Source organism: Nerophis lumbriciformis, linkage group LG11, assembly GCF_033978685.3.
Source record: "Nerophis lumbriciformis linkage group LG11, RoL_Nlum_v2.1, whole genome shotgun sequence".
Taxonomy (NCBI): Eukaryota; Metazoa; Chordata; class Actinopteri; order Syngnathiformes; family Syngnathidae; genus Nerophis; species Nerophis lumbriciformis.
This window is the reverse complement of record NC_084558.2, coordinates 23,172,615-23,186,905: the sequence shown is the minus strand read 5'-3', so window position 1 is coordinate 23,186,905 and position 14,291 is coordinate 23,172,615. Positions and strand designations below refer to the sequence as shown.

At 39.1% G+C, this 14,291-nt stretch overlaps 1 protein-coding gene across 5 annotated transcripts in view; it reads left to right on the top strand.

Annotated features, from left to right (window-relative positions):
- shisa6 (shisa family member 6) overlaps window positions 1-14,291 on the top strand; it is a 218,758-nt gene that overhangs the window by 170,377 nt on the left and 34,090 nt on the right. For 4 of the 5 annotated variants that reach the window (XM_061967050.2, XM_061967048.2, XM_061967049.2 and 1 more), the window contains 2 exons: window positions 5,169-5,231; window positions 9,846-9,866. The exons of the other annotated variant lie outside the window; for it this stretch is intronic. In XM_061967050.2, coding sequence (XP_061823034.1) covers window positions 5,169-5,231; window positions 9,846-9,866 — 84 coding nt within the window. The remainder of the gene's footprint in view (window positions 1-5,168; window positions 5,232-9,845; window positions 9,867-14,291) is intronic. 5 annotated transcript variants of the gene reach the window in all.

Here is a 14,291-nt window from a genome sequence, read left to right as displayed (position 1 = left end):
TAAACAGGCACAGCAGCAAATAGCAAATGAAGTGTCACAAGCGCAACTCCCTGCGACTGCGGTCCTCCATCTATCTGTTCCTTCTCTCATGCAGACGTACAAACAGACAATGATAGCTGCGCACGATTTCCTACACACCCCCTGAGAATAGCTGTCATTCATCAACTTTCTCCGAGCAGTGGGCTCACTAAAGCTCCCATCCTTCATCTAAAACACCTCCACACGGCCATGTCCAGCCTGGTCTGCGCCACTGCCAGTCGGCCACTAAAGCTTCTGCACAGTATGACAATGGACCAGATAGGGAAACGTGTTTCCTCTCTGTGTGCCAACTGCAGAAAAGTGACTCTGCTTCCCACAGCCGACTGTTGGTGTTGATTGGACTGTTGTCTTGCATACTAAGAGATATGGCCAGAGACAGTATGTGGCAGCTAGGTGCAGAGGACTCACGATTTTGTTGCCAAGCTTTGGCATTATTTCCTGTCTTTAGAGAATAGACTTTAATACAGCTCTACATCACGTGCTTGCCAGGGCCATCTGTCAAATTTCAAAATCCAGTGTGGCCCCTAAAACAAAAAGTGTGCCTACCCCTGTCCTAGAATATGGACTTCTCTTCCAGAAGGTGTGAGACAGGTCTAAACTTTGGCAATGTTGAAATCCACACAGAAAACACTTCTGATTAAGTGTGCAATATTAAAGTATTATATTTGCACTCTTTGATTTCAAAGGGGATCTGCCCTTTTTTATTTTGCCTATCGTTCACAATCATTATGAAAGACATGACAATGGATGTTATTTTTTTATGCATTCTAGATAGTAAATACATGCGAACAAAAGTCTGCTTACAATAGAGCATATGGGAGCTGCTCTGTTCTGCCTATAAACATCCAAACACCTCCATTAAGGTTTAACATACTGTACATGATGTCAGTATATATGTAATGTAGTAACAGGAACATTTATTATAACATTCACTTTCAGCGTTCACTTTTTCCTTCAACCCCATCACTGATTATTACTTACCGCAGACTTTATGAGAGACAACAAACATAATAAAACATCACTTGCTGTATAAGGTCTGCTGTCATTAAGATGCCGACTGATTTTTTAGATGAAAAATCACTCATAATCCTCGCAAAGAAAAGAGGGGTGGAACTAAGTGTATTTATGTTAGCCACACCGTGCTACAGAAACAACACTGAAACATGATGTACAGTTTTTTAATTGAGCTGCTGCATTTTTTGGTTGGGTTGTTTATTTCTTTTGAGTAACTTCTACATTTCTAAAAGGGGAGGAATGTAATAGAGTGATCTATGTTTGTCTGTTGCCATCTCCTGGTGAATGTTGGCTATAGCGTACTGGGGTTACTTTTTGGTTGGCCAACGATTTACGTGGTGTTGCGCACCTGACATCAAGTGTGTGAGTCTGTTCTGAAGTCTACAGTAAAGAGACGTACTTCATCCCCTCGCCTGTTTATTGCCTCCAACTCAATATATTACAACAACATTGCTCCATGCAGACCCTCCAGGTCCGCATGGAGCTGGAGGGGGCGTGGCCTCCAGGTCCGCCTGAATTTCGGGAGATTTTCGGGAGAAAATTTGTCCCGGGAGGTTTTTGGGAGAGGCGCTGAATTTCGGGAGTCTCCCGGAAAATCCGGGAGGGTTGGCAAGTATGACTGTGAACCAACGTTGAGCCTATTGAGTTCTTTTTGGATCTTCAATTTTCCAAAATTTCATGACAAAACATTCTTCAAAGCTTGTCAGGAAGCCATGGAGCTTTGTTTGCATGGAGTCAGTGAAGACTCTGACCTAGTCTGACTGAGAGTCAAGAAATACCTTTTGAACATCTGATCCTAACTTAAGAAAAAAACAAAAGAGTATTATTGTCAAATGTTTTATTAATTTGAAAGCTATGGTCCCATTGTATTTTCCAGTTCATGCGTCCAGACTAGTTATTTTGAAGATACATGTCTCCCAAAGGAATATAGGCCAACCTAAAAAAAATGTTTTATTTTTTTCAGTGTCTATCCAAACTCCTATTGGTTGTGTTTGTGTCAGTAATACTTTTAACACAACTGTTAAGGGAAGAAATGTGTCTGTAGTTTTCAAAATAGCCCAAAATCCATATGACTCAACTGTCGTTCAAATGGGTAAATGACAACTTTACATGTACAGTACTTTGATGGGCAAATTTAGCCACACAAATTACCCCAGAAAAAGAAGGGGTTAAGGGTAGAGAAAGCAGAATATCATGAATAAAATATTCCCAGTGCATATTTGCAACTTGTTTCAATAAAGCTACTGAACAAAGCACTTTACAAATGGACTCACTTTACATGATACATACAGTGTACAGTACAGTACCAAGATGAAGAAACAAGACACCTGTGTCAAAAGCATGAATAGATACAGGAGAATGAGCACACAATGGAGGCACATAAGTCTAAGTAGGACATGGGGATGCGTATATGGGAGGATACAAGTTGCATTCATGTCCTGGCCACTAAGGTCTTTTAGACAATCAAACATTATTCAATCTCCTTAGAATGCCCAGTCAGGCATTTTTTTGTTTCCTACGTTCATTTTATAATGAATGTATTTTGTTTCTAGATTGGTGATAACAGCCAGAGCTTTAAAGTCACACAGAAGCCTGCTCGCCAACCAAAATAAACACAACACTTTCAGCCCTCTGCTTAATTTTTAACCATTGCTACATTCAAATAAATATTTGAATGACATTCAATCCAAGAAGGCTGAGGTAGCCTTGACTTGGATGTATGCATGTTTTTTTTGCATGCTACCCAATTTCCCTCACTGCTCGGTCATAATAGCCTTGCATAGACTCACCACCAAAATGACCCAAAACAAAACACGTGCAAACACCATAAAATACAGGTAAAAGCCAGTAAATTAGAATATTTTGAAAAACTTGATTTATTTCAGTAATTGCATTCAAAAGGTGTAACTTGTACATTATATTTATTCATTGCACACAGACTGATGCATTCAAATGTTTATTTCATTTAATTTTGATGATTTGAAGTGGCAACAAATGAAAATCCAAAATTCCGTGTGTCACAAAATTAGAATATTACTTAAGGCTAATACAAAAAAGGGATTTTTAGAAATGTTGGCCAACTGAAAAGTATGAAAATGAAAAATATGAGCATGTACAATACTCAATACTTGGTTGTAGCTCCTTTTGCCTCAATTACTGCGTTAATGCGGCGTGGCATGGAGTCGATGAGTTTCTGGCACTGCTCAGGTGTTATGAGAGCCCAGGTTGCTCTGATAGTGGCCTTCAACTCTTCTGCGTTTTTGGGTCTGGCATTCTGCATCTTCCTTTTCACAATACCCCACAGATTTTCTATGGGGCTAAGGTCAGGGGAGTTGGCGGGCCAATTTAGAACAGAAATGCCATGGTCCGTAAACCAGGCACGGGTAGATTTTGCGCTGTGTGCAGGCGCCAAGTCCTGTTGGAACTTGAAATCTCCATCTCCATAGAGCAGGTCAGCAGCAGGAAGCATGAAGTGCTCTAAAACTTGCTGGTAGATGGCTGCGTTGACCCTGGATCTCAGGAAACAGAGTGGACCGACACCAGCAGATGACATGGCACCCCAAACCATCACTGATGGTGGAAACTTTACACTAGACTTCAGGCAACGTGGATCCTGTGCCTCTCCTGTCTTCCTCCAGACTCTGGGACCTCGATTTCCAAAGGAAATGCAAAATTTGCATGGTTGGGTGATGGTTTGGGGTGCCATGTCATCTGCTGGTGTCGGTCCACTCTGTTTCCTGAGATCCAGGGTCAATGCAGCCGTCTACCAGCAAGTTTTAGAGCACTTCATGCTTCCTGCTGCTGACCTGCTCTATGGAGATGGAGATTTCAAGTTCCAACAGGACTTGGCGCCTGCACACAGCGCAAAATCTACCCGTGCCTGGTTTACGGACCATGGTATTTCTGTTCTAAATTGGCCCGCCAACTCCCCTGACCTTAGCCCCATAGAAAATCTGTGGGGTATTGTGAAAAGGAAGATGCAGAATGCCAGACCCAAAAACGCAGAAGAGTTGAAGGCCACCATCAGAGCAACCTGGGCTCTCATAACACCTGAGCAGTGCCAGAAACTCATCGACTCCATGCCACGCCGCATTAACGCAGTAATTGAGGCAAAAGGAGCTCCAACCAAGTATTGAGTATTGTACATGCTCATATTTTTCATTTTCATACTTTTCAGTTGGCCAACATTTCTAAAAATCCCTTTTTTGTATTAGCCTTAAGTAATATTCTAATTTTGTGACACACGGAATTTTGGATTTTCATTTGTTGCCACTTCAAATCATCAAAATTAAATGAAATAAACATTTGAATGCATCAGTCTGTGTGCAATGAATAAATATAATGTACAAGTTACACCTTTTGAATGCAATTACTGAAATAAATCAAGTTTTTCAAAATATTCTAATTTACTGGCTTTTACCTGTACATGCAACAGGAAAGTTTGAAAAATAAAAATATATTTTGTATTAAACTGATACGCTACTTAAAAGCTGCTGGGATCTTTCATTGTTATGTAGACCTTGCAGATTTGTTTTTGTGTCATTGCCTCCCAAATTCGTACATGTATTGAGAGATCACATGTTAACTGGAACTGCATGGATTGTTGAAGGCTTTGTATTATTGTTGTTGTTTGTATTCTAGGAACACAGTTCCTGTGAAAAACGTTGTTTGTAAGCCACATCTTTTTAAATGTTTATTTCACCTGGAGTGTTTTTTTTTTAACTCTAGCCTGACCTTGATTCTGTTCTATCTGACTTTGTTTTTGCAGGATAACGCCAACGTTTTTGCAGACTACACTTTTTGCGGATTCACACTTCCTGCTTTTCTCAATCATCTTTTTTTTTTGCATTCATCAGCATGAAAATAATGATTATTAAAAATAATCATGACAAAAGCGATACTTCACACTCAAAGGACATGACAACTGTAAAATGCCACATGACTGCAGCATTCTTACAATGGTGCATGGAAGTGTTTGTCTGAATTGCAGTAAAACAAAACAAAAAAAAAGACCCCGTCATAATCACCCTCATGCTTTTAACATTCTGTATTAGGATTGATACAGACCATTCCATGAACACTGAACAGATCTTTCGTTGCTTTTGTCATTGCAGGTACCCATCAGCACAACTATAACCATGTGGCTCTAGGTAGCCCCATACGCACACCTAAGAACGGTAAGACAAACTAGTTTGGAGGGCAATATTCTTACTGGAACTGGCCATTCACCTGATTGGAGTGTTTCACATCGTTGGTCGAGAAACAGTTTGACATGGCGCTCCCTTCAACCCTGTATATCTTTCTGTAACAAAATCCTTTATTGTTTTTGGGGGACTGAATTGTTCCCCTTCCCAGAGTTATGAGCAAGAAACAGTCACTGACCATCTCAGAAAAGAATAATTGGCTGGAGGTCAACTTGTCCCCTTGGTTGACATGGCGAATGCAACCTCATTGTTGTCTGAGAACAAACGTTATCACTGTAGCCTCATGCACCTCTGCAAAGAGAGCGTTCGAGCTAAATTGGTTTTATTACAGCTGTCACTCAGTTTGTCACAATAGTTATTATTGTGAGGGCATTGACTGCTTTGTGGTCACTAGACTAATTAACTGATAGTGGCACAAAGCTATTTTTATCTTGACGGTGACATAATCAGGGGTGTCCAAACTTTTTCTACCAAGGGCTGCACACTGAAAACTCAAAGCATGCGGGGGACATGTTGATACTATATTTTGCAGATCAAAAAATGCTAAAAACTGGCATTATATGTATTCAAAATGCAAACTATATGACAGTTTTGTGTAGGGATGTCCGATAATGGCTTTTTGCCGATATCCGATATTCCGATTTAGTCCAACTCTTTAATTACCGATACCGATATCAACCAATACCGATATCAACCGATATATACAGTCGTGGAATTAACACATTATTATGCCTAATTTGGACAACCAGGTATGGTGAAGATAAGGTACTTTTAACAAAAATTAATAAAATAAAATAAGATAAATAAATTAAAAACATTTTCTTGAATAAAAAAGAAAGTAAAACAATATAAAAACAGTTACATTGAAACTAGTAATTAATGAAAATGAGTAAAATTAATTGTTAAAGGTTAGTACTATTAGTGGACCAGCAGCACGCACAATCATGTGTGCTTACGGACTGTATCCCTTGCAGACTGTATTGATATATATTGATATATAATGTAGGAACCAAAATATTAATAACAGAAAGAAACATCCCTTTTGTGTGAATGAGTGTGAATGATGGCGGGGGAGGAAGGTTTTTTGGGTTGGTGCACTAATTGTAAGTGTATCTTGTGTTTTTTATGTTGATTTAATAAAATAAAAATAAATAAAACGATACCGATAATAAAAAAACGATACCGATAATTTCCGATATTACATTTTAACGCATGCCGATATTATCGGACATCTCTAGTTTTGTGTTATAGGTCAGGGGTTCTTAACCTTTTTGACCTCGGGGCCCACCGTTTCCACTACAGAGGGACCCAGGACCCACTCAAATTAACTGAATCTAACCTACTACCAGTTTAACAGGATAAATCTTGTCAAATGATATGAAAACATCCATCCATTTTCTACCGCTTGTCCCTTTCGGGGTCGCGGCGGGTCCTGGAGCCTATCTCAGCTGCATTCGGGCGGAAGGTGGTGTACACCTTGGACAAGTCGCCACCTCATCACAGGGCCAATACAGATAGACAGACAATATTCATGCCAATCAACCTATCACCAGGTGCATGTCTTTGGAGGTGGGAGGAAGCCAGAGTACCTGGAGTAATGTGTTCATCAAAACGATTAATATCAATATCAGGCTGTTTACAAAAATAAATACTAATCAAATATACTGCAAAAGAAGGGACTTATAAAAACTGATGAAAAATAAAAGTACATACAACTACACAGTGCTAAAATAAATACATTATAACTAATATAATGATAAATAATAATATACATATCTTAAATAAACTGTCAAGAAAATTAAAGTGCAAATGAAAATAAAGCTTCCCCACTTAAGTCAGAATTTTTGTGTTTGAGAAATTCAGAAATTGAAATTGAGATACACTGTTATAGGTGACAAAGCGTACTATCAAATATTAGTATCAAAATGTCAAGTTTTTTCCGTCCATTTTTGTTGTTTTTTTTGTTAAATTTCGTTTTGGAAATTTGCTGCTGGCCAACAAAATTCAAGCTGCAGGCCAAAAATAGCCCTTGGGCCACACTTTGGACATCAGTTGTCAAATTCAAGGGTGTCTAAAGTGCGGCCCAGGGGCCATTTTTGGCCAGAAGCTTTTATTTATCGGCCCTCGACATGTTCTAAAAAAACTTAAATGACTTTATTATTATTGAGGTGTATACACATACTTGCCAACCCTCCTGGGAGACTCCCGAATGTCAGTGCCCCTCCCAAAAATCTCCCGGGGCAACCATTCTCCCGAATTTCTCCGGATTTCCACCCGGACAACAATATTGGGGGCGTACCTTAAAGGCACTGCCTTTAGCGTCCTCTACAACCTGTCGTCACGTACGCTTTTCCTCCATACAAACAGCGTGCCGGCCCAGTCACATAATATATGCGGCTTTTACACTCACATAAGTGAATGCATGCATACTTGATCAACACCCATACAGGTCACACTGAGGGTGGCCGTATAAACAACTTTAACACTGTTACAAATATGCGCCACACTGTGAACCCACACCAAACAAGAATGACAAACACATTTTGGGAGAACATCCGCACCGTAACACAACATAATCACAACAGAACAAATACCCAGAAGCCCTGGCAGCACTAACTCTTCCGGGACGCTACAATATACACCCCCCGCTACCACCCAACCCCCCATTTCCCGAATTCGGAGGTCTCAAGGTTGGCAAGTATGTGTATACAACACAAACAACTACCATAATTTCCAGGCTATATAGCGCCCCTATGTATAAGCCACACCCACCAAATTTTGGGAGAAAATTTATTTTGAACATCGAGTGGCTGCACAAGTCTAACTGCATGAAATATTTGCACGGGTGCTTGCGTTCATTTACAAATTTTACAAAAGACAGTGCCTGTAACACGACATAAAGTAGCCTACTAGAGAGGTCATTAGGCAGGGTCTTCGTCCTGCGCAATAAAACTGCTGAAGTCATGATCTTTTTTTTTTTTTTTTCGATGGCTGGATCAATTGTATTTGTTGTTTGTGGGCATTTTGTCATTTCTTCTCCAAGATGAGAGTGAGTCCATAACACGTTAAGTGGCTGACTGAATGATTGTGTTAGTGTGTTTAATTTAACGTGAACAATTTCATTGGTCCACCGTGACCCGTTCGCCTAGTTTATTGGTCTGTGACGAGGATAAATTTATTGGCGGCATGTGAAGCTTGTGAACCCGGAACAAATCCATAAATAAGAGGCACCATTGTATAAAGCATGGAAAGAAAGTAGCTGCTTGTAGTCCAGAAATTACATTATTGGTCACCTATAACAGGGGTTCTTAACCTTTCTGTTGTCATAGCCCAACTTTTCCACTACAGAGGGCTCTGGAGCCCACTCAAATTTAAACACTAAATTAGTAATCTTACTGTAGATTTTAATCATATTCATTACAGTATTTATATCTAACTTACATACCGTTTACAACCTTGTCAAATGATATAAAAGAATGTGTTAATCACAATTAATAATGTCAAGGCTTGAATAAATACTAATACTAAAGAATGGACTCGTGAAAACTGATGAAAAATAAATTATGCAAGGCTAAAATAAATTCAAATAAATAAATATTTATCGTAATAATGTACGTTGTTTTTGTTTTTTTTTAAATAAAATGTCAATAAAATTTAAGTGCAAATTAAAATACACCCTCACAACTTTAGTTATATTTTCTGCACTTATAAAACTTTTCTATGACTTTAGCTCCAAACTTCTTCTGTTTGTTTGATATTGTCATTACTGCCACAAGTGGTGAAAAAGTTTATTACAACTGACCAAAGCCAAGACACAAATACATTTTTTGAGGCCCTCTAAGGGTCATTCGTGGCCTAACACTGACATATAACACAAGAAAATAATGTTGTTTTTGTCTTTTCCAAATAGCTTAGCATATGCTGCTATACAATACACTGAAATGTTTCAGTTAGTTTTTAAGTATGCGAATATGCGGCCGTCGGTGGAAAAAGTTTGGACAATGATGTTGAGGGCCCATGTTAGGACATGCAAAGTGTTCTTCCATCCATCTGTTTTCTACTGCTTCAATTGATGCACTAATTTTAAGGTCCTAATGCGTGATAACCTGTTGATTGGCCAAACATGCTCCAGAGTTGTAAATACAGTAGAAATGTAGTTTCCTTTGTCAGCAACACTCCAAGTAATACTGTCTACTGAGCTGAAAAGATGCAGAAATTGCAAAATACAAACATGACTTGCTTTTTTTTAATGGTTAAGTCTGTATGTTCATGAATCAGTAAAAGTCCATTCTAACATACTGTCAATAGTAGAGACTTCTGATTGGCTTAAAGTTTAAGCACGCAGTGTTTATTTCAAGATAAAGTCCACTGCCAGGAACCCCCATGTGGACTGTGACAAACGCACATTAGCAGTTTCTCAGGAGAAAAAATTATTCTCTGATTATTATTCTTGGAACGCTAAGTGTTAGTTTTATTTTTACTTTTTTGAGGGATGGCTTTCTTTGTCAGTCGTTCTTAAATTAACTTGTGTCCTTGCCATTGTCAGCATGTAACTGAAACTTGTTTTTTTCCACTTGATTTTGTTAGCCCACCGATCGCTGAGGCGTGGTAAGTTGAACAAAAATACAATTTGTGTTCCCATACATCCCATTAGTGTTCTCACATGAAATACAGTTATGCTGTTTGATATGTCTGCCATAAGTCCCATCATATTTTTGACAGATGGAACAGTACTTTCTTCAATGTGGATCTGAAGGCATAAGCTTGTAAGACACTGATGTATGTTCTTTTTGTAATGTTACAATTACCCGAGTAATTACTAGGGTGTAACGGTACGTCATCATCACAGCTTGGTATCTACCTTGGTTTTAAGGTCAGTTTTAGTTTTGTTACAGTCCAGGAGCAAAATGCAAAACATGAAACTGATCACCTTTGTCAGTTCTTATGATTTGTAAAATGGAACATATACAATGCAAGTGTCTAGCAAACAAATAAAGCTCTCAAATGAAAATTACATATGATTAAGAAAAATAAAATATATAATAGTTTACAAAATTCCTTTTTTAGTATAGTGCACATGGTTTGAACAGGAAGATATTGTATTTTATTAGTTAATTTGCAATTCCAACAATGAACAATTGTGGCACATTGCTTTTGTCTTATCTACTTGTGTTTGTCCGTTGACATTGGCAAAGTGCCCCAAACATTACATAAGTGCTTTTTCAAGCAATGGCTTCTCCTTGGCTCTATCGCAAGTCATGACTTCCATAAGCCAGAGTCTGAGCTGCCGGCCATTTTTCTTTACATACTACATTGACATGTAGCAAAATAAACACTTCCCGTCTCTCACTTTTAAACTGTATCTAAAAGTTCCGTACCAAAAAAACAGATTACAAATATATGTACCATTAGACCCCTAGTACTTAACTGTTAGAAGGAGGTAATATATTTGTATTACTATCATTATTGTTAATAATATTATGATTTTTCAAAAAGATTGTCAATTTTTACCCAAATATAGCTGTGTTAAATAAATAATAATCACATATTCCGGGCTTGGGTATGTCAGGATCAGGGCTCCCTGGGGTTCATACCCTCTTGTTTGATGGGGCTTATTGCAAATCTGCCTGCGTGATGGTTTCGTTTTCAGATTGCACACGTTGAATTCAGGATGAGTGTTTACTTTGTAGCGCAGCTAGGTGGTGCATTCCATTTGTATACCTTTAAAAAGGGATTTATGAATAATCTCTTGGAAAGGAGCATGTTTACCTGATACGTTGCCATTTTGGGAAAGCTATATCCTGGGATAGTCACATGACTGTCACATGACAACTACTCCAAAAATGTTTTCTATACTTAATTGAGAGACATCCAGTCAATCCAAAAAGTATTCACATCGCTTCACTTTTTCCATATTTTGTTATGTTACAGCCTTATTCCAAAATAGAATACATTAATTTGTGTCCTGACAATTCTACAGACAATACTACATAATGAGACTTTTTTTTAAATTTACAAGTTCATTAAAAATAAAAAATAAAAATTTAAAAGGGTATTCACAGCATTTGCACCTTTGGCAGCAATGACAGCTTTGAAGGGGAAGTGCACTTTTTTGTGAATTTTTCCTATCGTTCACAATCATCATGAAAGACACTACTACGAATGGATTTTTTTAATGCATTCTAAATATTAAATAAACGTAAATAAAAATCCACTTACAGCGTAGCCAATGGGAGGTCCTTTATTTCGCTCCTTAAATCCAATAAATAACCATTCAAAAAGCAGCAACAATACTCAATTTACATTCCGTGACTTGAATATTAACCAAGTATTACTGATATTGTGTTTATGAACGCTAACGCAGACAAACTATTTATAGCGGCGACGTGATCACTTGCTGTGTCCTTATGTTTACATCATCGAGTGGTTTGCTGTTTCCTCGCTTCCCTGCTCCATGTACATTTTTTCTAGATTATAAATCATGCATCTCACCTGGAAAGTAGATGGCTGAGAATATAATGCCACAAGTTGGGACACTTTGATAGCCATTTAGGACCTGGAACTGGCAAGAATGACACGAAAAGGCGCTTGTCCCCCCTGCAACCTTGTTTCTTTGTGAGGATTACGAGACATTTTTCATCTAAATGGGATTATATGAACATTTTAGCAGTCTGCATCCTAATGACAGCAGACATTGTACAGTAGGCAATGTTTTATTATGTTTGTTGGCTCTCATAAAGTCTACAGTGAGTAATAATCACTGATGAAGGGGAAAAAAAGCAAACGTTGTGATGCGTTTTTGAATATAATGTGCCGCGTATGTCTAAAATTATCATAGTATATAAATATTAAATGTTATTATAAATGTGCCCGTTACTACATTACATATATACTTACATACATCATCAATCAATCAATCAAGGTTTATTTATATAGCCCTTAATCACAAGTGTCTGAAAGGGCTGCACAAGCCACAACGACATCCTCGGCTCAGATCCCACATCAGGGCAAGAAAAAACTCAACCCAATGGGCGTAATGAGAAACCTTGGAGGGGACCGCAGATGTGGGGACCGGTCTCCGGGCGACCAGTGCAATTTATGCTGAGTGGATGCGGTTAATAATGTGAGAGTCCAGTCCACAGTGGGGCCAGCTGGGGATCCTCTTGCATGGAGACCCGTCAGCAGCGCAGAGACGTCCCCAACTGTTGCCAGAGTGACCATATGGTTCTTGGTCACCTCCCTGACTAGACTAAGATGAATGCAGCAATGTATAGAGACATCCTGTATGAAAACCAACACTTCCCATCCAACCTGATGGAGCGTGAGAGGTGCTGCAAAGGGGAATGGGCCAAACTGCCCAAAGATAGGTGTGCCAAGCTTGTGACATCGTATTCAAAAAGACTTGAGAGTGTAATTGCTGCCAAAGGTGCATCAACAAAGTATTGAGCAAAGGCTGTGAATACTTATGTACATGTGATTTTTGAGTTTTCCTTTTTTTTTAATAAATTTGCATATTAAAAAATAATAATAATCACATTGTGGTAATGGGGCATTGTCTGTAAAATGTTGAGGACAAAAATGAATGTATTCCATTTTGGAATAAGGCTGGAACATAACAACATCTGGAAATAGTGTGAATACTTTCCGGATGCACTGTAAAGGGGTTCAATTCAATCACAAAGTTGTATTTGACTTGTATTACTACATTTATAGTGTGCTGGTTTTTAATGGGTTAAAGTCAGTCTATCTGTTGTAAGTAGAAGAGATTGATTTTCAAATTGAGAACAGTATGTACAACTTCGCTGTCAAATCATCTCTTATTGATGCCTCCTTCCGGCTCTCAGAACCCCTCTTTTTTTTGAGCCTCCCGTCATCCTCGCCCAAGCTTTCCTTCTCATTTCACACAGCCATTTCCTTCCCTTGTCGTCATTCCGCCGCCCTTTTATCCTTTTTTTAAACTGTCCTTATCTCCACCGTCTTCCCCTTTTTTTAGCTGGTCATTGGAGGCTGGCTGCAGCCGCACCCATGACTGCTGCAAGCTCATATGAGAGAGGCAGATAGAGCAAGAGGGAGGGGGAATATAAGAAAGAATTAAGGAGCAAAAGTGGGTGGCAGCATGGTCGGATAGATAACACTGACAGAGCGTGGAAGCCGGCATTGGACGGGAGACAGTGTGGAAGACGGGGGGGTGTATGCGAATATGTGGGAAGGAATGAAAAAGATGAGGATGGGCTTTGGTCCAGTGCCCTTCCTCTGTACTTCTTCCTGGCATCACATCATGCTGCTTCCAGCCAGAGCAGGCGTTGCTCCCTGACCACGGTCTCTGATCACATCGCAGCACTGTCACAAAGCAGGGTTACTCTCCAGGCTCACATCTGTTGTTTGTTGTCTCTTTCAGTTTGTCTTTCATCTTTTGGAGCGCTCTTCTTCTCGCGTCACTTGTCCCATCCGTCCTGCACCAATCATCCCACTGACTTTCTTGATATATGACCGCCTTTGACTCCCCAGAGTACTGCCACTATCGCTTTTGAAGTTTTTACACCTGCAGCCATTTCCTTAAGGCGGAGTGACTTAAATGTTTTCTTTAAACCATGGTAGGTCAACTTTTTGACTCATGAACCACACAAGGGTTCTAAAATGTGGCCAGGGGGGCTGTTGTTTAGTTTTTGTGAGGTCGCAAACTGAAACTGTAACAGAAAACTATCCAATAAGCTTTGCTACTCACTGGGTTTTCAAATGATTGCTTCCCTCCGACCTCCTCAACATGTATGCAATCAAATAAAATATCTTCTACGTGTGCATAACTTTGACGTAAAAGTCTCAAACCCCCACTCTGCTGTGTATCAGATCATCATCTTCTCTGAGCAGCTCTGACACAATCCCTTAGATTACTGCAACAATTTATATTTCACTTCAAAAAAGCATATCAGAAATCAAGGAACCTTGGATTTCAGAAACTTTGGGAAATATTTCAAAAGGGCAAATGATTAAAGAATCATGTTTACCTGTTAAAGAGCTGGCCTATAGTTAATT